Source organism: Scardinius erythrophthalmus (genome assembly GCF_964197995.2).
Source record: "Scardinius erythrophthalmus genome assembly, chromosome: 19".
Taxonomy (NCBI): Eukaryota; Metazoa; Chordata; class Actinopteri; order Cypriniformes; family Leuciscidae; genus Scardinius; species Scardinius erythrophthalmus.
In genome coordinates, this window is record NC_138239.1 from 19,084,728 (window position 1) to 19,111,598 (window position 26,871).

At 37.6% G+C, this 26,871-nt stretch overlaps 1 protein-coding gene across 1 annotated transcript; it reads left to right on the forward strand.

Annotated features, from left to right (window-relative positions):
- ttbk1b (tau tubulin kinase 1b) lies at positions 1-26,597 on the forward strand (the record flags this gene model as incomplete). The annotated part of the gene is made up of 15 exons (XM_081394106.1): positions 1-141; positions 2,889-3,032; positions 3,969-4,116; positions 6,375-6,448; positions 6,522-6,662; positions 6,749-6,853; positions 8,310-8,375; positions 8,585-8,677; positions 8,843-8,968; positions 9,759-9,913; positions 10,038-10,251; positions 10,361-10,536; positions 11,782-12,298; positions 23,985-25,327; positions 26,153-26,597. Exons 2-15 carry the CDS (start codon positions 2,925-2,927, stop codon positions 26,595-26,597), a joined length of 3,711 nt encoding a protein of 1,236 aa, XP_081250232.1. The 5' UTR covers positions 1-141; positions 2,889-2,924.
- Positions 26,598-26,871: the final 274 nt, after the last annotated feature.

Consider the following 26,871-nt stretch of genomic DNA (forward strand, 5'->3'; position numbering starts at 1 on the left):
AGTGCAGGAGCGGAGGAGCAGAGGAGGCTGAAAATGGTGCAGCATCAACCAGGGGAAGAGGCGCAGCGGTCGCGCCAACGGAATTATGCGGCTCTCCTTAAACTCTCACTTTGAGATTTTACTCCGACGACAGAAGAACAGGTTAGTCGATCGTTTTTTGTTTGCCAAAATATTTTTTTAAACAAAGCGCTGCTCAGTAGCAATCAGCTTGTCCCGTGTATGTTGGCACCTTGTCAATTAGTGATGCTGCGCTGGCCCAGGTGCCCAACCGGGCACGCGAAACAAAATCTGTCACGGTCTTGACAAACTATTAAGGCACTCGGGCCCGAGTCAAAAATAGAAACTAACCCATATTATATATATATTATTTATGCTTAAGAAAAATCATGAATAATTTACATTACATGCCACATAATGCAGCTGTACGTCAACAGCTCACGTGGCCTGTCATTGGGAGTTGTAGTTTTTCCAGAGTTGACAATGACCAGTTCCGTATATGTCTATTGTCTCATTGATGAACGACATATCCCAAAGTGCTTTTCGCTTCAGGCTCGAGCAGGGGAATGTGCTGATGATTGTTAGGCATTGCCCCAATGGACGGTGATCAAACGACGGTTTGGGGGCGGGGCTTAGCCTTCAGGGCTGCTCATTGGATGAGCCCGTGTTTGGGTGGGGTTCGTGCAGACGGATCCTTTTGGCACTGCGGAGAAAGAAGCTGAAGATGTCAGGAGACTGAGCCCACGCAGTCCTGTGCGCCTGACATTTAGTTAACTCAGAATAATGAAGTGCTCTCTGCGAATGCTTATGCAATCAGAATGTCATTATCATTTTGTTAAAGTGTAGAGTTGTCCAGGCAAACAGGTGGAGAGCCTGCTGCATGATGAGACTGAGGTTTATCCTTTGGACCCTGCATAAAGTCAGGTTTTTTAATCAGGTGTCTGTGCATAAGATATTCAGCATAAAACACATTTGAAGATATTTCAAACCATCTGACTGAACATTATCAAATGATCTGCTGAGTATTATAAAGTAATGGATTTAATGTAAGTTAGGCCTATTATATAGCCTAGGCTACTGTAAAAAGTGTTATAGAATATGAGTAATTTTGATTGTACAATACTGATTTTTTTAAAATAAAAAGTATGAATTACTTTATAGTGATATTTTATATAACTGTTATACTTATATTCTTGCAATAAATTGATAAAATTATGTTTTTAGTAAAAAGGTACAAATTAACAAATTAAATTAATTTATGATAAATAGGCATTCCCACAATTCTTTGCATGATTGTCTCAGTTGTTTAGATTTAATTTAGAGAGTTTGTTTTTGATTTTTTTAATCATCATGCTTTCTGTTGCAAGCTTATTTTTTACGTAATGTTTACTATGCTTACTATAAAAGTTATTTTATGTAATGACATATAATTACGGAGAGTAAAATACAGCGAACAATATGATATCCCTTAGTGCTTGTAACATCACTTTTTATGTTTGTAAATGTTCTGGCAACCACAGCTGCCAGATTTTACTGTACATTGCCATAACATTACTATACATTATTTGTATAAATGATAGCCTACATTTATCTGACATTTAAAGCATTTACCTTATATGTGTTTTTGAGCAATCCATTGGATTGTAAAATAAGTTGATAGATTTTTTTCTGATGGTATAATTATGAATAATTATGTATACTGAAATACCATCCTGATTTGCTGTTCTGGATGGTAAGGGTGGAGAATAAGACGAGGTATTCCCTAAAATACCTAGGCCTACATGGCTATGAATTAACTTTCTCAGATGAAGGTGTCAGAAGTGTTAAGGTGAGAGTCTTTTCAGTTTTATTAATTAGATCCATTTATAACCCATCGCATTCTTTAGAGACAAAATTCAATTTAGGTGAGAGTGATTGTGTTTTATAACGGTAAACAGAAAGAAATGTCTAAAATATGTTATGGATTTAAGCATACACAGAGTATGCGAATATAAACTAGAAGCATGTGAAAAATAATCGCTGTTTCCATTTTTATATGGTTAATAAATGCCTGTAACATTATGAGAGCATGCTTAAGGGTGTAGTCCAGTTTTGACAGACAGGGCCTCTGTGTCTGACCGGCTCTAGTGGATACCTGATACTCTGCTGCAGACATTACAGAAATCTCGAAGAGGCGGTAGAGGATTTTTTTTTCTTGTTCAGGGTCTTTGAATATGTGTGACTGTTTTCAGAATTCTCTGTTTTTGTAAACAGCATGTTCAACAGTGGTTTAAGACTGTTGGAATGAATGAAATGTATGTTATTTTGGCCAAATTTTTGCAGTGAATGCCTTTGTACGACCTTAAAAAGGGTTCATTGATTATGGAAAAAAGCCCAGGCCCAGATTATGACCTCCAGAGAAACATATGTCTGTTCCTTCTGGTTGTCTGTGTTGTATTCTTCATTCTGGTAGACACAATGCTATTTTTGTTGTCACTTGTCTTGTGTTGGGTTGGTTTTGTAGATACTTCTTTTGCATTTAGAGCTTAAAGATGATGATTTTCCTTAAGCTATTCATTTGCATTCAAGTTTGTTTTCTGAATGTGTCAATTATTTTAGGGGAATACTTTCATGTCAGGATTTAAACCTGGAAATACTCAGAAAGTTTAAGTAAAAAAAAAATAGAAAGGTTATTATGAATGAATGAGGAATATGTACGATTTTGTAAGCAAAATGAGAATATTCCAAATACGAAAGCATTCTCAAATCCCTGTTGTTTCTTTCAGGGGGTATTTTTTACTCAAATTATAATTAATAATAAAAAATAGTTGTATTTGACTCCACAGTGCAATATTTTAAAATGCAATATTGTGGCATGCTAGTTTAGCAGTTGTGTGCACACTGTGTTTCAGGTAAATGGCAGGGTTTGGTAAAGTTCTGGCCAGCCGATGCAGTGCGTAGGGCCCGTTGTCCACGGCGACGAAAACATGAACGGGGCGGGGGAGCAGGTCGACATCTTGCCCCCCAACTGCTTGGTGAAAGAGCGCTGGAAAGTGGTAAGTGTGTGTTTGTCTATATTTAGGTGGGAGTGTGTTCATGGAATAAAGATGCCTAAAGTGTCTGTTGCCTTTGTGGCCTAATCGCACAGGACAAAATGGTCCACATATGACAGCAGATGCTTTTAAATCAACTCAGTCTGGCTTCTCTCCAAAATTCTCCCAAACCATTTGGTTGTGGGCCAGTTCATAGCACTTCTCCTTAAAGCAGATGTCCTCAGAAATGATTTGTGGTTGTTTTACTGTAATAATATCTTTGATGGGGATGGTGGTGGTCCGTAAAACAGAGTCTGACTCATCTGTTACTGGCTTAAACTGAATCCTGTCATAACCCATGTGATAAAGCATGTTTAAGCCAAGATTAACTGATATGTTTAGTGCATGCTACTAGAATTGAAATGCACAGAATTGAATTAAATCTTTCTTGAGTTTAGTAATATGCTCAGAGATCGGAGCAGCTCAAATAACTCAGACAATCAAATTTTGTGATACAATTTATTGCATGTAAGTACAAATCCAGCCTGTTACAATCCACAAAATCTTTTCTCTTCGGTGAATTTAGCTGTTTTAGCTGAATTTGTCCTGTTTAGCTAAGGGACTTTCTCAGGACATGTTTATTTACGATGTGCATTAAAAATAAAGGTCCTTTATTGGCATCTTAAGAAGGAGCTTTAACATTCATTTTCATTGCACAAAAGGGCCTTTATAGTGGAAAAAAGGTTCTTTAGATTATTAATACGTTCTTCACACAAATTTCTTTGGGGAACCCAAAATGGTTCTTTTATGGCATTACTGTGAAAACCATCTTTGGAACCTTTTTTTTTAAGAGCGTATATTGTGCGAGACCAGCTCTGACTCAAAGCATGTGGAATAGATGACACACAGGTGAAATCAGTGCTCTGCTATGACTGACCTTGCTATTGTTTGTGTATTCAGCTGAAGAAGATTGGGGGTGGAGGGTTCGGGGAGATATATGAGGCCTGCGACCTGTTGTCACGGGAGAATGTGGCTCTTAAAGTGGAATCCGCCCAACAGCCCAAACAAGTGCTAAAGATGGAGGTTGCTGTGCTAAAGAAACTTCAAGGTGAGGAGACTGAGAGGATGTGTATGCATTTAGTGTCATATTCAAGTTAGCTAATCAGATAGCTGTTGACAAACAGCACAGGTCATTGTGTCACTTGCAGCATCAAACTGTATTTGAGTTGAGCCATTATCCATCTCATCCATCTCCAAGACACTAAGGGCCAGATTTACTAACAGCTTGGTGCCAGTGCAAACCCTCTTTTGGCATTAAAAAACTACTGTCAGGATGTACTAAAGACACGCAGGGAGAAATTAGTGCTGAAAAGGCAGGGACAGGGCTATTTTTGTAGCTGACCCTGTAGGAGTTTCCCTTTTAGACGCAACATTTATGGGAGGAGAGTATTTAAATGAATTGAATCAGGTTTACTAAATTTACTAAGGTTTGCGCTAGTCAATTTACTGGTGCTTGCGCTATTATTTAACCCCCCAAAAAAGCTTGGTAGATTGTGTTATAAATAAAATAAAACAACATTTACGTATCCTCTATAAACTTCTGATAGTACACCTTTTCACTGAATCAGTGTTTTCTTTAGTAGGCATATTAGAATGATTTCTGAAGGATCATGTGACACTGAAGACTGGAGTAATGATGTTGAAAATTCAGCTTTGCCATCACAGGAATAAATTATATTTTAAATTATATTAAAATGGAAAAAGTGATTTTTATTTGCGACAATATTTCACAAGGGCGGCAGTGGCTCAGTGGTAGGTTGTCTACAAACCGGAAGGTTGGTGGTTCCATCACTGGTTCCACCTGACCAAGTGTCGAGGTGTCCATGAGCATGACACCTAACCCCAGCTGCTCCCGACGAGCTGGATGGCGCCTTGCATGGCTGACACCACCGTCGGTGTATGAATGAGTAAATTAATGGGCGAATGTGAGGCGTATGTAAAGCGCTTTGGTGGCCATGGGTTTATTGAAAGCGCTATATAAATGCAGTCCATTTACCATTAAAGGGTTAGTTCACCCAAAAATGAAAATTCTGTCAGTAATTACTCACCCTCATGTTGTTCCAACCGCGTAAGACTTTCGTTCATCTTCGGAACACAAATTAAGATATTTTTGATGAAATCTGAGCCATGTCTCACTCCTCCAAAGGCTGCTATGTGACCGAAACTTGCTGGCCCAGAAAAGTTATTAAAAAGATCGTTAATATAGTCCAAGTAACTCCAGTGGCTCAATCTTAAGTATATCAAGCGACGAGAATACTTTTTGTGCGCAAAAACAAACAAAAATAACGACTTTATTCCACTTTTCATTTCCTTCTCTCTGGGCCTCGTAGTGTTTTTGCGCTGCGCGTCTGTGTTGCACGTCATCACGCATCACACACATGACCGGCGTCGGCCAATAGTGAGCCTACGTGGTGACGTGTAACACAGACGCGCTGCGCAAAAACACTACGCGAACCAACTAGAGGTCCAGAGAGAAGGAAATGAAAAGTGGAATAAAGTCGTTATTTTTGTTTGTTTTTGCGCACAAAAAGTATTCTCGTCGCTTGATATACTTAAGATTGAGCCACTGGAGTTACTTGGACTATATTAACGATCTTTTTAATAACTTTTCTGGGCCAGCAAGTTTCGGTCACATAGCAGCCTATGGAGGAGTGAGACATGGCTCAGATTTCATCAAAAATATCTTAATTTGTGTTCCGAAGATGAACGAAGGTCTTACGCAGTTGGAACAACATGAGGGTGAGTAATTACTGACAGAATTTTCATTTTTGGGTGAACTAACCCTTTAATATAACAATTTTTACTGTGGTCTTAATCAAATAAATGCCATCTTGGTGAGCATAAGAGACTTCTTTCAAAAACATTAAACATTAAATATGGGGTAGTGTACAGTACATCTTTGTATTTAGATAATAAGGCATCAAGCAGGATCTGGAAAAATATGTGACAGTTCATCTGTTGTTAATATGCCAATCATAATGTTTTCAGATGTGCACATATGAAACACACACACAGAGACACACTGTGACTTTCATGCCTGTCAAGGCAGTTAGCCTCAGCTGTAGTTCAGGCATACCACTGGGAGTTTGTATGACTAATGAGCGTGAAGAACTGAAGGAAAGTGAGGTTACCACACTTTTTCTCCCTCCCTCTCTTTTTCGCCGCTCTCACATGTCTTTATAACCTTCATGGAGGACATGCTGGAATTCCTAATGTCACCGCCTCTGTACCTGCTCGCCGAATGTGTTTCGTATGTGTGATTTCAGTGTGATATCTGTGACATTACTGCTTTCATTTCTTGTGCAGGAAAGAATCATGTTTGCAAATTTATTGGATGTGGAAGAAATGACAAGTTCAATTACGTTGTCATGCAGTTGCAGGTACAGTATTTTTTAAACTTCTTATTCGGATGTGTGTGTGAAAGAAACTGCAGCTGATTCTCTCTTTCTGTAGGGAAGGAATCTGGCTGATCTCAGGAGGAGTATGCCTAGAGGGACGTTCAGTATGAGCACGACTCTACGGTTGGGGAAACAGATCTTGGAGTCCATTGAAGCCATTCACTCTGTGGGCTTCCTGCACCGAGACATTAAACCTGTACGTCTCACTGTCTCATCTCTTATCTTTCCCAATCCATTTACCTGGCTTCTGTCAACTGATTCTGGTCTCTCTCTTATCCTTAGTCAAATTTTGCCATGGGCCGATTGCCGTCTACCTGTAGGAAGTGTTACATGCTGGACTTTGGTTTGGCACGACAGTACACTAATACAAATGGGGAGGTGCGGCCAGTAAGTATTGCTTTTGCTTTATTATGTGGTAGATTCTTCTTCTTCCTTATAGACCTTATGTAGCTCCGCCCCTTTTCAGCGCTGCGCTCATTGTCTTTTGACTTCCGGTCTGTATTTTCACAGCGTTTTGCGTGTTTATTAATGAACGGCTCGTTTTAAAATCTTCCCGGTCGATTTACATTTGTTAAGTCATCTGCTTTAAACATTACAGTCCTCATGATAACTTTCGTTAACTTTACATTAAGTAAATCCACTTAAAAAGCTAATTACTCCTGGACAGAAATGCCATATAAATATACAGAGCGACCGCAAAACGGAAGTTAAAAGACAATTTTCCAAAGATGGCGGCGCCCTTGTTTCTCTGGTGCATAAGGTCTATAGTCTCTCAAATACTATTTGTGTTAGTTTTTAAATGTTTATTTATTTAATTTTTTTCAATGGAAATAGCTCAAAAATTACTATCCTAATAAGCAACATTTTTCACATTTGGTTCTTGCATGTGCAGTTTTTATATTTAGTTGTGATGCTTTATGTTTCAGGAATTATTTCTAGGGATGCACCGATATCACATTTCTGGCCAATTCCATTAAAGGGTTAGTTCACCCAAAAATGAAAATGATCACATAATTTATTCACCCTCAAGCCATCCTAGGTGTATATGACTTTCTTCTTTCAGCCAAACACAATCGGAGTTATATTAAAACATATCCTGGCTCTTCCATGCTTTATAATGGGAGTGAATAGTTACTGAGATTTTGAAGCCCAAAAAAGTGCATCCATCCATCATAAAAGTAATTTGTATGGCTCCAGTGGGTTAATGTATCATGCATCCCTATTTATTTATTTATTTTATTTGCCTTTCACTAATAAATGTTATTATTTGTATGTTTGAATTCATTTTTATGTTTCACTTTTCTCAGTTTTGTTTTGCAGTTCTGTTTTGGCTCTCATGTTGAATCGCATGCTCCCTCGCCAAAGATGTTTGTCCCTGTTACCATAGCGACAGTCATATTGTGAGTTTTCCAAAATTTTGGAAAGATTCCTTCCTTACCCTCTGAAGGCTTTTAGAAATTACACAATCCTCCCTAATGGTTGTGCCCTTAAATTTCAAATGCTGAATCCTGCAACATACCCCTTTGGACATATCCACACACCCCTGCCGTACCTTCTCATACTGTACCTGAATCATACACCTTTACTATCTCTATGTAAGAAACTTAATTCTCAATCTCAACTTAATTCTTAAAACTCAATCAGACTAAGAATCCCAAAAAACTTCAAAAAATTATGAAAAGTAGCTATACATAATTCCTGTTGCTCCACCCTTCCTTATATTTCCTTTCCATGTTTGCTTTGTTTTGATTATGTATTTACTTATTCCAACCAAAGTGTTAAAGTATAAAATGAAAGTGATATGAATTCTTATTATGAGACTCTTTTAAATGTTCTGCTTTAGCCCAGGACGGTGGCTGGGTTCAGAGGAACAGTACGCTACGCTTCCATTAACGCTCATAAAAACAAGGTAAGTGTAGTGTCAGCCTCAGAGAGGACGCCCACTGACCAAACACAATCCAAACATATTCATGAAACATGTTCATTTGGCTTTATGCAATATCGAACTGGATGATTCTTGGCCAGAATAAGATACAATGAGATTTATTATTATTATTATTATTTTTTAAAAGAAGATTTTACAATTTTAAATTTTTTTTTTCTTCTTCTTCTTAACAGGAAATGGGTCGTCATGATGATTTGTGGTCGTTGTTTTATATGCTGGTAGAGTTTACTGTTGGACAGTTACCATGGCGTAAGATAAAAGATAAGGTAAGACAGTTGTTTCACACTCACATTAGCCAGGGACTATGAAGAAAATAGAACTGAATTGAGTGAATTAACCCTTGTTGTACTCAGTCTTAAGAGCTTTTTGTTTAAAATATTTAAAGCCTTCAGAGTTGTTAATTGTGTCTATAATGTGTGTCTGGTGAACAGGAGCAGGTGGGACAGATTAAAGAGCGCTATGAGCACAGGATGTTGTTGAAACACATGCCAGCTGAGTTTCATGTCTTCTATGACCATGTGCTGGATTTGGATTATTTCACCAAACCTGAATATCAGGTAAACCCTTCACACACACCTCTAATCACCCACTTCCTGTGCTCTTACCTCCTTATTGAATTTTGTTGTGTGTGTGTGTGTGTGTGGCAACAGTTAGTCAGACCAACCGCTAGATGTTTGTACATAGCTTAATGAGCATATTGATTCAATTTGGGAAAGAGTTTTTGTGGTCGTCAGAGAAAAAAGATGAAGGAATATATATATATATATATATATATATATATATATATATATATATATATATATATATATATATATATATATATATATATATATATATATATATATATATACATATATATACATTTATGTATATACATCAAGTGACAGTAAAAACATTTATAATGTTACAAAAAGATTTTTACTTCAAATAAATGCTGTTCTTTAAAACTTTCTATTCATCAAAGAATCCTGAAAAAAATCATTGGTTTCCACAAAAATATGAAGCAGCACAACTGATAAGAACACTGATAGTAAGAAATGTTTCTTGAGCACCAAATCAGTGTAATTTAATGATTTCTGAAGGATTATGTGACTAATAATGCTGAAAATTCAGCTTTGCCATAACAGGAATAAATTACAATTTACAAATGTTAAAACAGAAAACAATTGTACTGTATTTTTAATCAAATACCTGTAACTGCAGCCTTGGTGAGCATTAGAGACTACATTACAATTACATTTGAAAAAACATTATCAACCCTAAACTTTTGCACGGCATATATATACAGTATATACGAAGACTTCAGTCTGTAAATTAATTTTCTTTCTTTTCTTCTTCCTGGTCTAGTTGCTAATGTCAGTATTTGAAAACAGCATGAAAGAAAGGGTGATAACAGAAAATGAGCCGTATGACTGGGAAAAATCTGGAACAGATACGGCCCTCCCCAGCAGCACACACACACCACCGCAACAAAACACACGGCAAACTGCTGCCATCGTGGGGTAAGATTACGCTTACAACAGTATTAGACCATTTCCACAATGGGATTTGAAATGACTGTGATTCTTATATGGTTTTGAATGATATGGATGCCATTCTGATAGGGCTTTGAATTGTCTCTCTCAGGGTGGTGAATGTGACACTGGTACCTGGTGAATTACCGAGGGAAAACACTGATGATGTTCTTCAAGATGAACAATTAATTGAAGATGACCAAGAGAATGCCCCACCTGCTTTGATACCCAGGAGGCCTAGCGAACCTGCTCCAGCCCCACCTGCTGGGGAAAGATGGGATGAAACTGACTTCAATCGTAACAAACTCAGGATCAGCATCAGTAAGGTACTATTTTTAGATGTATAATGCCCAATTATTCAAATTAATTGGATTCTAATTAGTTTGAAACATGCTTTTAGATCAATTAAGTGTTTAAAACGGCTTTTCCTCCTAGACACAAGTAGCATCAGAGGATGGGGAAGAGCCTGCCGGAGGAGGGAGGTCAGTTTCCCCAGCGAGGGGCGGAGAAGCAGACGCTCAGGCCCGCCCTCCAAGGTACCGGAGAGTAAACAGCCCAGAATCAGACCGCCTGTCTGCTGCAGAGGATAGAGGAGATGGTGCAGATAAACGGTAAAATTTATCACTCTATCCCTCTGGCTGACATTTAGCTTTCTAAAAGTCACTTGACCTCATGTGTCTTGTTGGTAATAAAAGCATTCAAAAGTGGCTTTCTGAGAAGAAATCATGTAAGGTTTTTGTTTTGTACTATAACATGGGAATTTACTGAAAGGAAAGTGCATGCTTGTCTTATTATGGAAACATATGACATTTTTAAGATCAAAATGGCTTGGCATGCTAAAAAAAATACAAAAAAGATTAATGCAGTTTTTAATGGGTATAATGAAGTATAATCCTAAGATATATTTTTTTCAACCCTTTTTGTTGACATTTCTGACTAATCTATCATTAATTATATAATTATGGAATTATCTCATAGGACTGTTAATTATTATTAGTGATAAATATTATCATATTTGATATAGTAAACATTCACCATATTTATTGGTGTCTAAATTATTAATTATTAAATGTAATATTAAAAGTTTACAGAAATAATAGCACATTGTAGCTAATTATGCCAAACAACAACATTTGAGCACAGTTCAGAAAATTTGTTTTTAGGGATATAGAGATTAAAGCGAGATTAAACTCGATGAAACACAAATATAAAATTATTATAGTTATTTTGCTGTAATTTTATTCAAAACATGCTGTATAGATTTTTTTGAAAAAAGTATTTTGTGCTTCTCTTAAGCTACATTGGTTTTTTTGAATATATGTAACGTTGTGAAATTTGAAAATAACAGTTTTCTATTTTAATATTTTTTATGTCATTTATTCCTGTGATGGCAAAGCTGAATTTACAGCGTCATTAGTCCAGTCTTCAGTGTCACATGATCCTTCAGAAATCATTTTAATATGCTGATTTGGTGCTCAAGAAATTAAACACCAGTACTTTTGTGGAAAGCATTACACATTTATTTCAGGATTCTTTGATTAATGGAAAGTTCAAAAGAACAACATTCATTTGTTCCTTTTCATTTGATTACCTGACCTCCATTGAAAGACCAGGTAACCATAACTTAAAAGATCAAATGAATGTTGTATTCTTTTATAACATTTAAATTGTCTTTACTGTGACCTTTGATTTATGCAATTTAAATTAAACACAATTTAATGCATCCTTGCTGAATACAAGTATTAATTTCTTTAAAAAACAAAACAAAATAACAGTAGTATTCTGTAGTAAAATACTTTTAAATATATTGTTGTTCAGTTGATTCTGTATCTTAGTCTTTGTGTGTTTTGTGGCAGCTCTCGTTTGGACATGCTGGGTTCTCCATCCAGGCACGTCTATTCTTCCCAGCCTGCTCAGATGTTCTCTTTAGACGCTGGACAGGGAGAAAGACTGGCCGGTGGCCGCCATGATGTCTCTGCAGACGGTGACCAGGAGGCCCACAGCAATGCCTTCATCCGCTCAGTCCCTCTAGCAGAAGAGGAGGACTTTGACAGCAGGGAGTGGGTGATGATTGATAAAGAAACTGAGTTGAAAGACTTCCATCCTGGGGCAGAGCCCACCACCTCAGGCACCACAGATGAGGAACCAGAGGAATTACGCCCTCTAGAGGACCACGAGGAGAGAAGAAGGAGAGGAGCGGTGCACGCGATGGGTGGAGCTGAGGTTGTTGTACGGCCCAAAACTCAACGTGGGGTGATGATTGTAGCAGAGGAGCAGGGTCTGGGACCAAGCCCCGCCCATTCACCTTGTCACTCGTTGCCTCAAACCTGCCCAGGAAGGAGGGAGTCGGAGCCGTTTGGACCCGATGGCCCGGTAAGTCACACCTGGGTGTGTATGTGTGGGCAAGTGTGTGTATTAATGAACCTTATTACTTTATATGTTTGATGATCTTTAGCACCCTGATAACAGCTTTTTGAAAGCTTAAAAGGATTGTTCACCCAAAAATGAAAATTCTGTCATCATTTACTCACCCTCGTGTTGTTCCAAACCCATAAGACTTTGGTTAATCTTCACAATACAAGTTAAGATGTTTTTAATGAAACCTGAGATGTTTCTGTCACTCCATTGAAAGGCCAGGTAACCATAAACTTAAAAGATCCAAAAAGGTTAAGGCGTCGTAAAACAAATCTATATTAATCAAGCGGTTTCATCCAAACCTTGTGAAGAGATATGATCGCTTTATATGATTTTACAGATTTAATTTACGATGAACAGATTTAAATTAATTTTAATGTATTGGTTTTCATGCATCACGCACACATGAGAACCAAGCGCGTGACTCATGAATTTATATGTGAATAAAAGCCTGAATAAAATCTTTAATTAAAACTATCTTAATTTGTTTTTCGAAGATCAACCAAAGTCTTATGGGATTGGAACAACATGAAGGTGTTTTTTGGTTGACCTATCATTTTAAGTCTAGTTTGAAATATAATTTATTGCATGTTACAATTTTTTCACATGCCATTGGTCTGCGAGTACATGCTTGTTTTCATGAGTACTACACGGCTCATTTTAGTTTTGTAATGTGACATATCTGAGTGAAATAGGATATTCAACAACAACAAAAATTACTGTAGCAAATGGGCTGAAAGGATTGTCATTTCAGAGGAAGAGCAATTATTATTTTTTAATTTTTATTTGTTATTTAGGCTTTTTAGAATAACGATGAATAGATCAAATTAATAGTTTACTTTATTAAAAGTAAAGATGGCCATTTTTGATTTCATGTTGTCTTTATAAGCCTTTTAGAGAAAGACTACATGCTTCTTAGGACCCAACACCTGTCTAATTTTTGTCTGTACTCGGTACACTGGTTTGTTTTTTGGTTTTGTTCCATCTTTGTGAATAAACACAATAAACAATAAAAAAACGGTAACAGCTTACAACAAGGGTGAACATTAGTACATGCATTCGGTACAGAATTTATTAAAAATATTGTTATTATATATTACCTTTTTGGGGTCGATAAGGTTTTTAATGTTTTTGAAAGAAGTCTCTTCAGCTCAATAAGGCTGCATTTATTTGATAAAAAAATATATTATTACAATAAATAAAAAATAAAAACAGTTTTCTATTTTAATATATTTGAAAATGTAATTTATTCCTGTGATACACAGCTGAATTTTCCAATAAATAAATAATAATAATTGTGTACATTTTTAACATTTCAAGTTTTATTCGTTAATTTAATATGAACGAATGTACAAGTGTTGTTGTACATGAGATCTAATGCATTAACTAATTTTAACAAATAACAAACAAACCCTGCTTAAACAAGATTCTGTGAAGTTCCTGAAATCTTGAAAGTCACTTTTTGAAACCACAAATATCCCTCACTGGGTGCTCTAGTGTGTGTGTGTGTGTGTGTGTGTGTGTGTGTGTGTGTGTGTGTGTGTGTGTGTGTGTGTGTGTTTAAGGTTGTGTTTAAGTGTTAGGATATACTACTAGTATTTGCTCCTATCTGCTGGGTGGGTTAGGGTTGGGGTTATTTTATTTTACATCTCATTTTTTTTGTACAATGTCATATTTTACATAATGACATTACCAGTACAAGTACAGTACTTTTAAGATACTGATAACTTGTATTGCAAGATAAATAGCATACATTGTTTGTATATGAGTGTTTATACGCCCCCCTGATGTATATGTGAGTGTGTTATGTAATCCTATACATTTGTGTTGAGTTGCTTATTTTAGGGTTCTATGGTTGTGTGTAGGGCTGGGCGATATGGCCAAAAAAAAATATCACGATAATTTTTTTTATATCAGTCGATATCGATAATTATCACGATAAAAGTCAAATCTTTATTTCTTTCAAGTTTAAAGGCAGATTTTTTTCAGACTTCTAAGTGAAAGTTGTAGAAACCAGAGCGTTAACTGGTTTTAAACTACTCTTTATTGTCAGAACATATGACAAACACTTGCCAAAACAGGTGAACATTTCACAAATCTGAGGTGGAACATTCAAACATTTGTCATTTTTCCTTAACAAAATAAATATCTTTATTGGACAATTAATTTCTTAGTTTTTGCATGTGCAAATTTTTATTTGGTAAAATGTAATATTCTGACTGTTTGAGTTTTATTAAACTTAACCATTGGTCATCCAGTATCATGCATTTAGATCATGATAACCACAGATAAAACCAGGCATATAGCCTGTAGCACCTCACTATCATGGCAAAATGTAACTTTATGGTTTCTATGGTATTTGTATGAAAAACAGTAGCCTAAATGCATTATTAAATACTGTAATGATATTCCATAAGTCCTTTAATACATTGTCTACATTAATAATATAATACAATCCAATATGTATATCCCACATTTCATGGTAAGGTTAATATTACTAGGGTAACGTTACAGTAAATCCATGGTAAATGATGGGAATTTGTAGACGGAAAAGCCTTCTGACTGTATCGTTGCGCACAGTGTTTCTCCTGTTTGTCAGCGCTGTTTCATCTGCCTTTAAACTGGAGACATTTGTGTTCTTCGCTGAATTCAAGCGCTTCTCAATGGATCTCGTGACGAGAGCGATCAGAGTAAACGCATCTGCTCTAGTGAGCTCGCGCTCGCGCTGCCGTTTGGACTTTGAGCCGAGCGGATAAACGGTCCGTGTGGCGCGCGGTTCAAATGAGTTTCGTTCCGCTTTTGGCGCATAAACATTATCGAACATTTATCGAACTCTTGATATCGTTTTATCGAGAAAAATTATATCGCGATAATTATCGTTATCGTTTTATCGCCCAGCCCTAGTTGTGTGTGTGTGTGTGTGTGTGTGTGTGTGTGTGTGTGTGCACGTCATGCTCAACAGTTTACAGCCAAGCTTAGTTTGCTCATTGGTCATACGGTCGCCGTGATTTTGCCAAGTAAGACATGTTTCTGGATCAACATATTTTGTTGATCCTGGAACATCATTTCTGTCTGAAAATATTGTCCTAATCCCTATCTTTACTCAGAGGGATCAAAAATCTGAGGGAAATGATAGGTGAATAACACTGATGTAGAAGCACCTAACCCTGGTTGTAAGCCTAAACTAGACATAAACTGTAATCTTGTCCCCAAAAATCTGATTGGTTGATCGGAATGTTGTTCCAGGATCAACAAAGACGTTGATCAAGGAACATGTTGTACTTGGTGAAATCACGTTCACCTCGGTGGTCCAGGGGTCTGTGTGCACACGGTGGCTCCTTCACAACATGTAGAATATACATTCACTCACACCTAAGCTTAATCAAGCCTGTCTTTAGCGTTTAGACAGATGTGGGCTGGTCTTGTCCTCTGAATGAGTTACAGCACATCTATGTGTTTGTACCACCCATTTGATATAATGTATCGTATATCACTTGTTTTTTATTGGTGTGTTTTTGTGTGTGCATCACACATCACACACAAAAAAGACAAAAAACACGATTTTTTTCAATACTTCGCGTTTTAGTTTTTCCTCAGCCTGATTCCTCTTTTCCTCCACTCTTATTGGTCTTTTTCAGTTGGAGGAGGACAGGCCACACCCACATCACTCATTCCCGAGGCCCGCCCATTTGAGAAGACTGGCGTCGTACGTGTTTTCCTCCAATACCATGGACACGGAGCACTTCCCCCACGACCCCGCCCTCGGGGCAGCGGCCATTCAGCGCAGCCGCTCAGCTGAAAGCAGCCCCGCCCACCGTCACGCCCATCGCAGACACATGCCCCTGTTGCAGGGCAACCCCAGAGCCCGGCATTCTGTACTAAATATACCACGCCTACACATTCAGCAAATGCTGGCCAAACTTATGAACAAGACATGATTCACCCACCATCAACGTACACAGATGCACACGTGTGGTGCCGTTTTAATAGAAGAGGAGTACGGTGCCCGCTTTTGTGCCCATAGATGAAAAGAAATCATTATGGAAGCTTGGGCAATAAACTTGGTCTGTGATTGTGAGATCGGTGTGCGTGTGTGAGAGATTGTGTGTGTGTCAGCGAGACATGAGATCCTCTCTAGCTCCACTGAAATGTGTTATTGGATATTTTAAATTAAAAGGTTCACCCTAAAATTACAATTGTGTTATCATTTACTCACCCTCATGTTGTTCCGACCCCTATGACTTTTGTGGAACTCAAAAGAAGATATTTTGAAAAATGTCCAAAAGTCAGTGCTGTTTTTGGACCACATTGTTCTTCATTGCATGGACGAAAACAAATATCTTCTTTAATGTTCCACAGAAAAAAGAAATTCATACAGGTATGGAATAACATGATGACAGAATTGTCATTTTTGGGTGAATTTTCCCTTACTTGGGACAATTGGAGAAAGATAAATTATTCTCCAAAACAAAGCAATTATGTACAATGCTGTAAGATGTATTTACTCATAAAGACACTGTACACTAAATATTTTGTAAAAAAAAAAAAAAAAAAGCAAAACAAATAATAATTTTTACCTCCTTAGAGGATGTTTGCAGAGCTGCTGGTGTCAGGTGGGACGGGCACATTGACTAAAGTGATGAGAATATAATTTTTTGTTGTTGTTGTTGTTGCTTTGGCCTCTTAGAATCTCATAACACCATCATGTTCTGTGTAAGAGGACAGATGTGATATTGGCTGATAGTGTGATTGTGTTTTCAATGTTGAATGTCGGCCAAAAGCAGTTACTTAAAAAGGGTGTGTTCACCTGCTGTTTGTTCGTATAGGACACTAGAAGGACAGTGAGTGCTTGCTAAGCTATTTTTGCACAGTCTGTTCGCATCAGTATGATCTCAGCATATATAAAACCTGTCAAATGCCACAACATGCACCTCCAGGCGGGATGAATGGCTTTCTTAAGCAAGCATGACAGAATTTGAACTGATGGATCTCTTTATATAGATTCTCATTGGGGTCTTTCGTAGCCGAGAGAAAGTGTGACATTAATCATATACAGCATGTGCAGGGTTCAAAGGCTTTGGACCTATAAAATAATCCAGTTGCTTGGATCCTCTGGCATTTCAAGCAGAGTGCTTTCAATTTATAGAAGAGAAAATGAGTAAAGAAAGAGAGAATGAGTTGTGTGTACACATGTCCAATGTGTGAGTAATAGGCCTGAATTAAATGCTCTGCATGGATAAAGTATGTGGACACACATTTCTATTTAATGAATTTGGCTGTTTCAGCTACATCCTTTACTAACAAGGCTGCATTTAAGTCTACTTTTTTTATGCCCTTCCCCCATCTCGTTTACACGGATGTGCATCATTGCTTAAGTTGCGCGATTGCCCACTACTGGCGGAACCCTTGCAATGTGTTTAAATGCAATACTTCTTCTTGTTCTCCTTCTTCTTCTTCTTTTTTCTTCTTCTTCCGACTAATTTTGCATACAGATAGAGGACAGTCTGAACAATAACTACAGCAATTTTAGAGTCTCTAACTTAATCCCTCTAGTGCCACCAACTGTCCAAATTTGCACTCACATTTATGCTAATACTGTTTGAACCTTAAGGGCTAGAAACAAAACAAAAAATCCGCCATTTTGAACTTTTGCAAACTCTTCCACGACCGTTCGTCGAACCAGATGATCTTTAGACGATGCAGACAAAAATTCTGTTTTTTTCAATTCTGAATTCAAGTTGATTTATCAAACCGTTCTCGTATAATGGTCAAGCAGATTTGACGAAGAATACGCCAAAATAGACAATGCTGCTCCACAATGCTGTTTCGTATCCAGACAAAACTTGGTACGTATAATCGCAAGCATAACTTGAGGGTATGTGCAGTGTTTCACCACTGTGTCACCTAGTGGTCAGGAGATATGAAAATGGATATTTTTGCTTATAACTACTGAACAGTTTGACCAAAAATCAAGAGACAAAATCGGTGCAGCATGCCTATTGTAATGATACTGCTCTTAATAGATTCCCTGAGTCATGCTGAGAAGATGGATACCAATTTTGTCAGACTTGGCCGAATTTCCTGTCCTCCATTTTGATTTTCTTTAAAAACGTAATTTTTCGAACTCCCCCTAGTTCGTCCGATTTTCACCAAATTCGAGTCAGATCATCTTCAACCTATGTCGGCAAAAAGTTGTGGATATAGTGTCAATAGACAAAACCATTTTCGTATACCGCATCAATGAATTTGATGGCATAATTCCAAACTGCATCTGAGGCTGTATCTCTGGAAATATTTGACATATTGACACCAAACTTTACGTGTGTAATTATCACTCAAGACTGACCACACCCGATCAATTTGGTGTCAGTGCCCCCTATTGGTCAACAGTAGCAATTATGTTACATTACAAGTGATTGTATTTATGGGCTTTGAACAATTTTGCTTAAAATCGTCCACATGGTCTATGGATCTGCCTGAAGCATACATATTGAGTAGATTTACTCCCTTGGTCAAAACCAAATAAACTTCCCTCGCTCACTTGACAAAGTTGAACGCACAATGGCGATGGGGATCCCCCAGAGGGGAAATGCTTAGGGAAGTTCACGAGTATATGTCTAAAAGTGGAGTCAAACGCAGCCCAGGTATACAGCCGTACAACCTCCTCCTAAACATTTTTAGGTAAATGGCCATGGTTTAAAAAAGGATATGCTTAACAATTGAATGTCGGTTTGGTGTGTGTTTACATACTTTTGGTCATGTAGCCTAGATTAATTGTGATATCACATTGTCTTCCATATTAGCTATAAAAATAAATTTAAAGATGATTTTCTCTGCCATAATTATTTAAGTCAGTATTACAGAAACATATGCATATTGCTTTCAGATAGAGGGATATTAGGTTCTATGTGAACTTAAGCAGTGTTTATCTGAGGGCAAGAAAGACATAAACAACATCCTCTATGTCAAGACATCTGACTAATAGTTAGTGAGTTGAGAAATTTATAAAGTTCTGGAATAGAGACATATTATATATATTATATATCAAAGTGCAATAGAGATCAAGGCAATAGGAGCGTAAAAGGAAGACTGAGCCTCTTTCTTTGGTTTTGTCACCCATGCATTAGTGGTTTGATGCACACATGCAGATATTTGAACTTGACTATAATTTATCATTCAGCAAATGAATGTTGCCATTTTTGTTCCTGGGCCTAGACTTGACATTCTATGTTAGTGTTTAAAGTCACAATAGTCACATAAATCAATGCATAAGCTTTTGAATAAGCTTTTGAATGCAGAAGCTCAGTATCGGTGTCATAGAAATTAGATCACATATTGTGTAGTAATCAGGCACGATGCAATAAATTGACAAGTGTTACGTTTTTTTACATACATAAATACATACATTATAATGTTTATTAATGTTTTGAATTAGCTTTTATTTTTATATTTGTTGTCTTATTTTTCATTTTAGATAAAGTTTTAGTAATTTTGTTATGCATTTTTGTCATGTTTATTTAACTTATTTTTTTGTAATTTTAGTACTTCAACTTAAACATTTATTTCAGTTAGTTATTATTTCAGTAACATTTCTCATTTTTAATAGTTTTAATTTGAGTTAACAATAAAACACTGGTTCTGATTGGCTAATTGTGTCACATTTTCACAGACAGACAAGTTGGTTGTGCCTGGTTAGTGCACAGTGTTAGATATTTCCTATGAAAAATTAAGTAGCATTCACACATTATTGAAATTATCGCTTTATCCTTTAGCCTCAGTTCAGTTGAGATATGTACATATCTGTTGGGAGATTGATTTTTTTGTCAGTGTATTAATGTTTCACTTAAAATTCATGCTGTAGAAATGCTATATGACTCAATGCTGGATATCAATGCATATGCGAGCCATCTTGCTGAAGATGTAGAATTTCTTCTTAAACTATAATTTGCCTCGCTGGGCCAACTGCACCAAACTCTGAGTGGTTTGGAACTCAGTGTTCAGTTGGCTCCTAGCATCTGTGCTGCTTTGCTTTGGGTGTTTTAATGCAATTTACACCAACCACTGTTTATCTGGAATCACCAATGTACTGTAATGTGTATGTTCAGAAGAGTTTGTAGTCTGAATTGTGTGAAACAGCTGATCCAAATGTCTTCCTAACGGAGAAGAGTAGCACAGACTGAATGAGTGTATATATGTATACAAAAGCTCAGCTGTAAATGAACCCGGGTTTTTATTTGTTATGCAGGATAATAGTACTGGTAATAGTAATGATTTCTGCATCCCAAAGATTGTTAATTGATGAGGCATCAAATACACTACTGTTTAAAAGTTTGGGGTTGACGATATTTTTAATGTTTTTGAAAGAATTATCTTATGGTCAGCCAGGCTGCATTTATTTGACCAAAAATACAGTAAAAACTGTAATATTTTGAAATTATTAACTGTTTTCTTTTTTTATTATATTGTAATGTAATGGCAACGCTGAATTTTCAGTAGCCATTTCTCAATGTCACAGGATCCATCACAAATTCTTCTTCTCCTTTTTTTTTCTTCGGAAATCATTTTAATTTGCTGATTTGGTGCTCAAGAAACAATTCTTATTATTATCAATGTTGGAAACAGCTGTGCTGCTTAATATATTTGTGGAAACTGTGATACATTTTTAGGAATTTTTGATGAACAAAGTTCAGAAGAACAGCATTTATTTAAAATATAAATATTTTGTAACATTATAAATGTATTTACCTTTTGATCAATTTAATGCATCCATTCTGAATAAAAGTATTGATTTCTTTTTTTTTTATCCCAAACTGACCCCAAACTTTTGAAAGGTAGTGCTTATACACATTTGATCAGATTTAATCTTGACAAGACAAATATCTTTTTATTAGTATATTTAAATTCTTTCAGTTTCTTAGGAAGGAAATGTAGTGTTTCCACGCTGATAAAGATTTAAAGAGTCACAAATTTCTTCTCTGTTTTACTGAGAGACTGTAAATAATGATGTCCATTACTTCTGAATCTTAGTGTTGTTACATGTAGTACCATGTTTTATGCTAAATTCATTATAAGCCGAACAGCTTTTCATTGCAGTCCTGCTTCATGCCATTCAACATTCATAACCTCTCACATTCTCTGTCTCTAACTGGGTCAGTCTTTGAGCTTGTCTGAACTCCCCAGAGACCAACCTTGAGCTCCGAGCAGCGTGAAACAGCGTTTAGCAACGTCTGTTTGTATAGAAAAACGTTAAAATGTATTCTTTCTATCTATTTAATAACGTGCTGGGAAAAGTCTAAAACCATGTAGATGGCTTCTCACACATCAGTATTGTTATGAAGAAATTTGAAGACATTTTTTGAGTCAAAATTTGTATCATACGCTGGACTTTTTATTGCTGATAAATGTTACTCGTCATCATCAGCTAATCCCAGACCTGCTCATAGAAGCGTTACATGTGTGAATCAGGGTCAAACTTCAACTGCAAGAGTCTTTCACAAAATAGCTAGTGCAATAAACACCATAGGGACTATATAGTAGACTTAATAGTATTATGTACAAGCATGTATTTTTGGCTTTTGTAAAAGTATAAGTCTTTGGACAGATAGCTGAACATGCTGCTGTACTAACACATTCCTCTGTCTCATTCTCTCTGTGTGTGTCCATCGCTGTACATACTGTTGGCTGAGCACTGTCTTTGAGTCTACACTTGAAATCACAAATGGGCTAAATCATTTAAAAAATATTACACTGTAAAATGGACTTTTGTGCCTTTTTAACTATGTATGTCATTCTAAAAAGACAATCCTGCAAAGCTTGTATACAACCAAATCACAAGTAAATAATCAGAAAAATGACTAAATTGTGGTCTCTTCTCTCACAATGTGGTCCAAAATTGTTTTTTTAATTTCTGTATTCTTATTGTGCATATAAAATTATATTTTTATTTATTTAAATATATATATATATATATATATATATATATATATATATATATACACACACAGTTGTGATCGAAATTATTCAACCCCCTTTGCAAATCAGGTTTATTGGCAAAATTTACAGACTTTCAGGTGTTTGCAATGAACAAATCAAACTAAAGTAATTGTATATATGCAGTATGCTTCATTCTTCTTCCTCCAGACATACCGCTGATCCATAGTGTCGAAAAGTTCCAGTTTTGTTTCATCGCCTCACAGAACAGAATCCCATAACTTCTGTGGCTTATTTATATGATTTCGAACAAATTGGAGCTGACTTTTCTTGTGCTTCTGGGTCAGTAGTGGTGAATGTCTTGGAGTTCTGGCATGGAAACCGCATGCGTTTGGTACGTGCCTTACTACCTGTTGCCACCAAGTCTTGCTCCAGGTCTTTTGCTGTCACTTGAGGGTTTTTCTGAACCTGCCTTCTCAGAAATCTGGTCTCAGAAAATATAACCACTGTTCCTTTAACTTTGAGCTTGCAAACTATGCTTCCAACGGTGTCTCTAGGAACATTTTAGTGCATTCGCTTTTTGTATCCTGTTCCTTGTTTGTGATGGTGATGATAACTTCTCTTAATTTTTTGGACCATTGTATTGACTTAGCCATATTAGTAACATGCAGTCAAACATGACACTCAACAAACCTAGCTAGTTCAGATATTTCATGTGTTCTAGCTCAAGCACACCTGGTGCAACTAATGAAGCCCTTGATTAGTTGCATCACGTGTGCTTGAGACAACACCTGTTTTGCAGATTTGTGCTGTTGTGAGGGATTCTATTCAGGGTGTTGAATAATTTTGAGACTGCAGAAGTCTTCAAAGTTGAATTTGGGGAAATAGCTAAGCTATTTCAATTACTTATGTTTGATTTGTTCATTGCAAACAGTTTGAAAAAGTCTGTAAATTTTGCCAACAAACCTGATTTGTAATAACGTTCTGTCGTTCAAAGGTTTAAGCTTTTTTTGGAAATGAATACTTTTATCCAGCAAGGATGCATTAAATTGATCAAAAATTCAAGTTTTAATCATTTTTATTATAATTTTCAAAATTATGAAATTATGAACTTTTGATCAATTTAATGATACATTTTTGATCAATTTTCAATATATTCTACTATTCATGATACTTTTATTCACCAATAATGCTTTAAATTGATCAAAAATCAATCGCAGCGTTAGTTCTGGCAGGTCACATCAGTCAAGCTCGCTTACCCTAATCAATTACCCTCCTCCATCCCCAGCTCCTCCTCTCATCCAGTCAGGACTTGGCCTTCTGATATTCCTCTTCGATTCAGACTCATTTCTCTTGAATCATGTTGTGCATTACATTATTGAACATTAATGATTTCTGCAATACATTTATGTTGGTTCTGTTCTGTTTACCCTAAGGGGGGTTATTGCTGCTGTCCCTTCTCTTGTCCTTGCTAGGCTGCAGGGAGTTCTTGCCCAGAACAGAACCATACCACCAATCCAAACTGTATGCTAATTTTCAATCATCTTTGATGATAGTGGTCCTGACAGAAGTTGTATATGAAATTGCATTAAGCATTAAATTGCATTAAGCAAAAAAATATTTATTTTTCTAATACTAATACTAATTTGAACTTATCCAGCTCTTTTAACATTACTTCACTCATTTATTTTCTCTTTTTCTTGCATTGTTACAGGAGATCGCAGTGGCTGAACCTTCACCGTCTTCCTCTCAGACGCGTATGAAGCGAGTCGACTTTGTGTCCGGTGTGTTGATGTTTGACGATCTCAGAGATGAGGGTGCAAAGAATGGAGGTTCTGGCAGTGACGGAAGCCCGCGCAGTAGTGAGGGAAGTCCGGAGGGCGCTGCGTCTACCCTACTCGCCCCCGCCCACCGGGACCACGACCAGGAAGAGGGCTCACGCACGCTGGTGCTTGTGTCTGCTGGTAACGGGCAAGTCTCACCTGGAGACGGGCAGGGAACACTCGCCGCATTGACACCGCAGGGAGAGCGGCCCATACCAGAGGAATCCGAACCCGGGACTCTTTCCTCTGTTATTAGGTCTGAGCCCAGACCTATCATCATGACATCTGCAGCTGTAATCACCAGCGGTTCTTGCTCACCGCCTTTCACCAAGGTGGAGCGCACTTTCATCCACATTGCTGAGACTACACATCTCAATGTCATGACAGCCAGACATCGCCCGCCTGGACTGGATGAGTTGATACCTAAGTGTGAGGTGACGGGTGGAGAGAAAGAGGAGAGGGAAGGGGTCAGTGAACGAGAGCAAAAGGAGAGCAATAGAGAGAGGATTACAGTAGAACGGGAAGATGATGAGAGGAAAAAAGAAGAAAGTGAAGCTGAAAATGGCAGACAGGCTGAAGAAAAAGTAAATAAAAGTGGCAGAGAGGAAGCAGAGACTGTGTTTTTAGTTGAGTCACATGACCAGCCAGAGACTGCAGCCATTGAGGAGGAAGTCTCCAGAGAAACCAAAACGGAAGGTGTCGTTCCAGAAGGTGTCGTGCCAGAAGTCGCCCTGCAAAGGGAACAGGAGCAGGAAGAGTGTCAATCTCCGACCCCTGAACAAAACAAAGATACAGAGGTGGAGGATGAGAAGGACATGTCTCCACCGGAGGGGGAGTCACCCAATAGAAAGCCACTCCCACAGAGGCAGAGCCGTATTCCTGTTCTTATGTCGGAGGATGAAATGGGCTCAGACAAGTCATCGCAGAGTCAGGAGCAGTTGCAGCGAACTCGCAAAAGCCGACAACAACAGCTGGCCCGCTTCGTTCTGGAGCGCAAACAAACACATCTGATTCGTTCTCGCTCCGCCTCCTCGCCCTCCCCTACACTCTCAACCACCGCATCTGAGGATGAAACCCACCAATCAGACGACTCTAAGAGAGGAGAGAGAGGAGCAGATGGGAGAATTAGGAGCAGAATCCCTCGGCCTGTCACACCCATCAGGGGGTCTTCTGACCAACTGGGGGCCACGACCCTCCTGCAAACCCAGAGATCTGTGTCTTTCATTCAATACAGGTTGGTGGAACAGAATTGCAATTTAGAAGTCATTCATTTGAATCTACACTACCAGTTAAATGTTTGAACACACTGAATTTCACTGGATTTACGTTTTTTATGATCTTATAAACCTTTCCATCTAAAGGCCTATGGATATGTGTTTGTGATGTATGTATTTATATATCAGTCAAATATAAAATGTGCCTGCCAGAACCGATAGACTTATGGGCAGTGCAGTTTGAATCGCATCTCGTGGTCCACTATACTATATAATGAAGGAAAAAATGGCAAAAATATTTTTTTTTATAAATTGAATAAATATATATGTAACAAAATGATGTACATATATATTTTTGTATTCGTTTTTTAAGCTGGACCTTTTTTTTTTTTTTTGAATACATAATTCCCTTACTCCCTCCGTGGAAAACCATTATAAAAGAGTATAAAAAATAAGTATAGCAAAATTTTATGAATGATAAATATACATAACAAAATAATTATTAGCTATAGTTTTTATGATTCTTCCCTGGTTTAACAGTACTCTCTAATTGTGGGTTATAAAAAAAAATAAGGATTTATATAAAAAAACTGTATATAAAAATATACAAAATATATAGCTGCCTTTATATTTTAGGACAGAGGCATCATCACATTTGGATGTCTGTTTATAAAATCTACTTACTTTCTTGAAATTTCTTGCTCGTAATGTGAAATGTAAAATTGTGAAAACTGAACCTCAGATTTAGCTTGGCACTTTTACTGACAAACTATGTAAGGAAAATTATACAGACTATCCTATAATAGCTCTGAGTGATATGACTCATTCTTTCCTCTCTCCAACAGAACCAAAAGTTCTGTCAATCCCAGGATTCAAAAGTCTGCAAGTCTGCACACAAATATCCATCAGCAGCCACCTAAACCTCAGCTCCGCCCCTCAAAAACACTTCCACCCCGTCCTCCATCTTCAGGCCCCTCCCACTCACAGGGAAGTCGGACCGCCACACGTACTATTACTCGTACCTTAACTCTTAATTCCACTCGAAGCATTAGCACCTCCCCGCGGAGCCACGCCACCTCTCGCACCGACAGCCCCTCGCCTCAGCGCATTCGCCGACAGCCTATAGCCAATGAAACGCAACGACAGCCCCAGCAGCCCAGACCTCCTTGCCCGTCGCAGTCCAAATCCAAACCTCAGGACTCCACCCCCAAAAAGAGCAAAACCCACCCATCAACCTCGTCTCAAAAAGCGAAGAAAGACTCACCGGACTCAAAGACTACAACGAGATAATTACACTGCATTGAAGGACTTCATTCCTCCAGATGATCTTCATCCTCAGCATCATCATCATCATCACAATCAACAGTGTTGGACTGCACCTCTCACAACACACAACAGATTCAACCAAACATGTTCGTTATTCAGCCAAGTGACTGCAGCAGCTACTGAAATACCTCTGATGAGGAGAACCTCTGACATTCATTCACACAGTGAGTGTACAAAACTGTGTGAGGGGAGGGCGAGTTGTCATTAATGAAGTGTGTTGGACTGATGAACACACCTC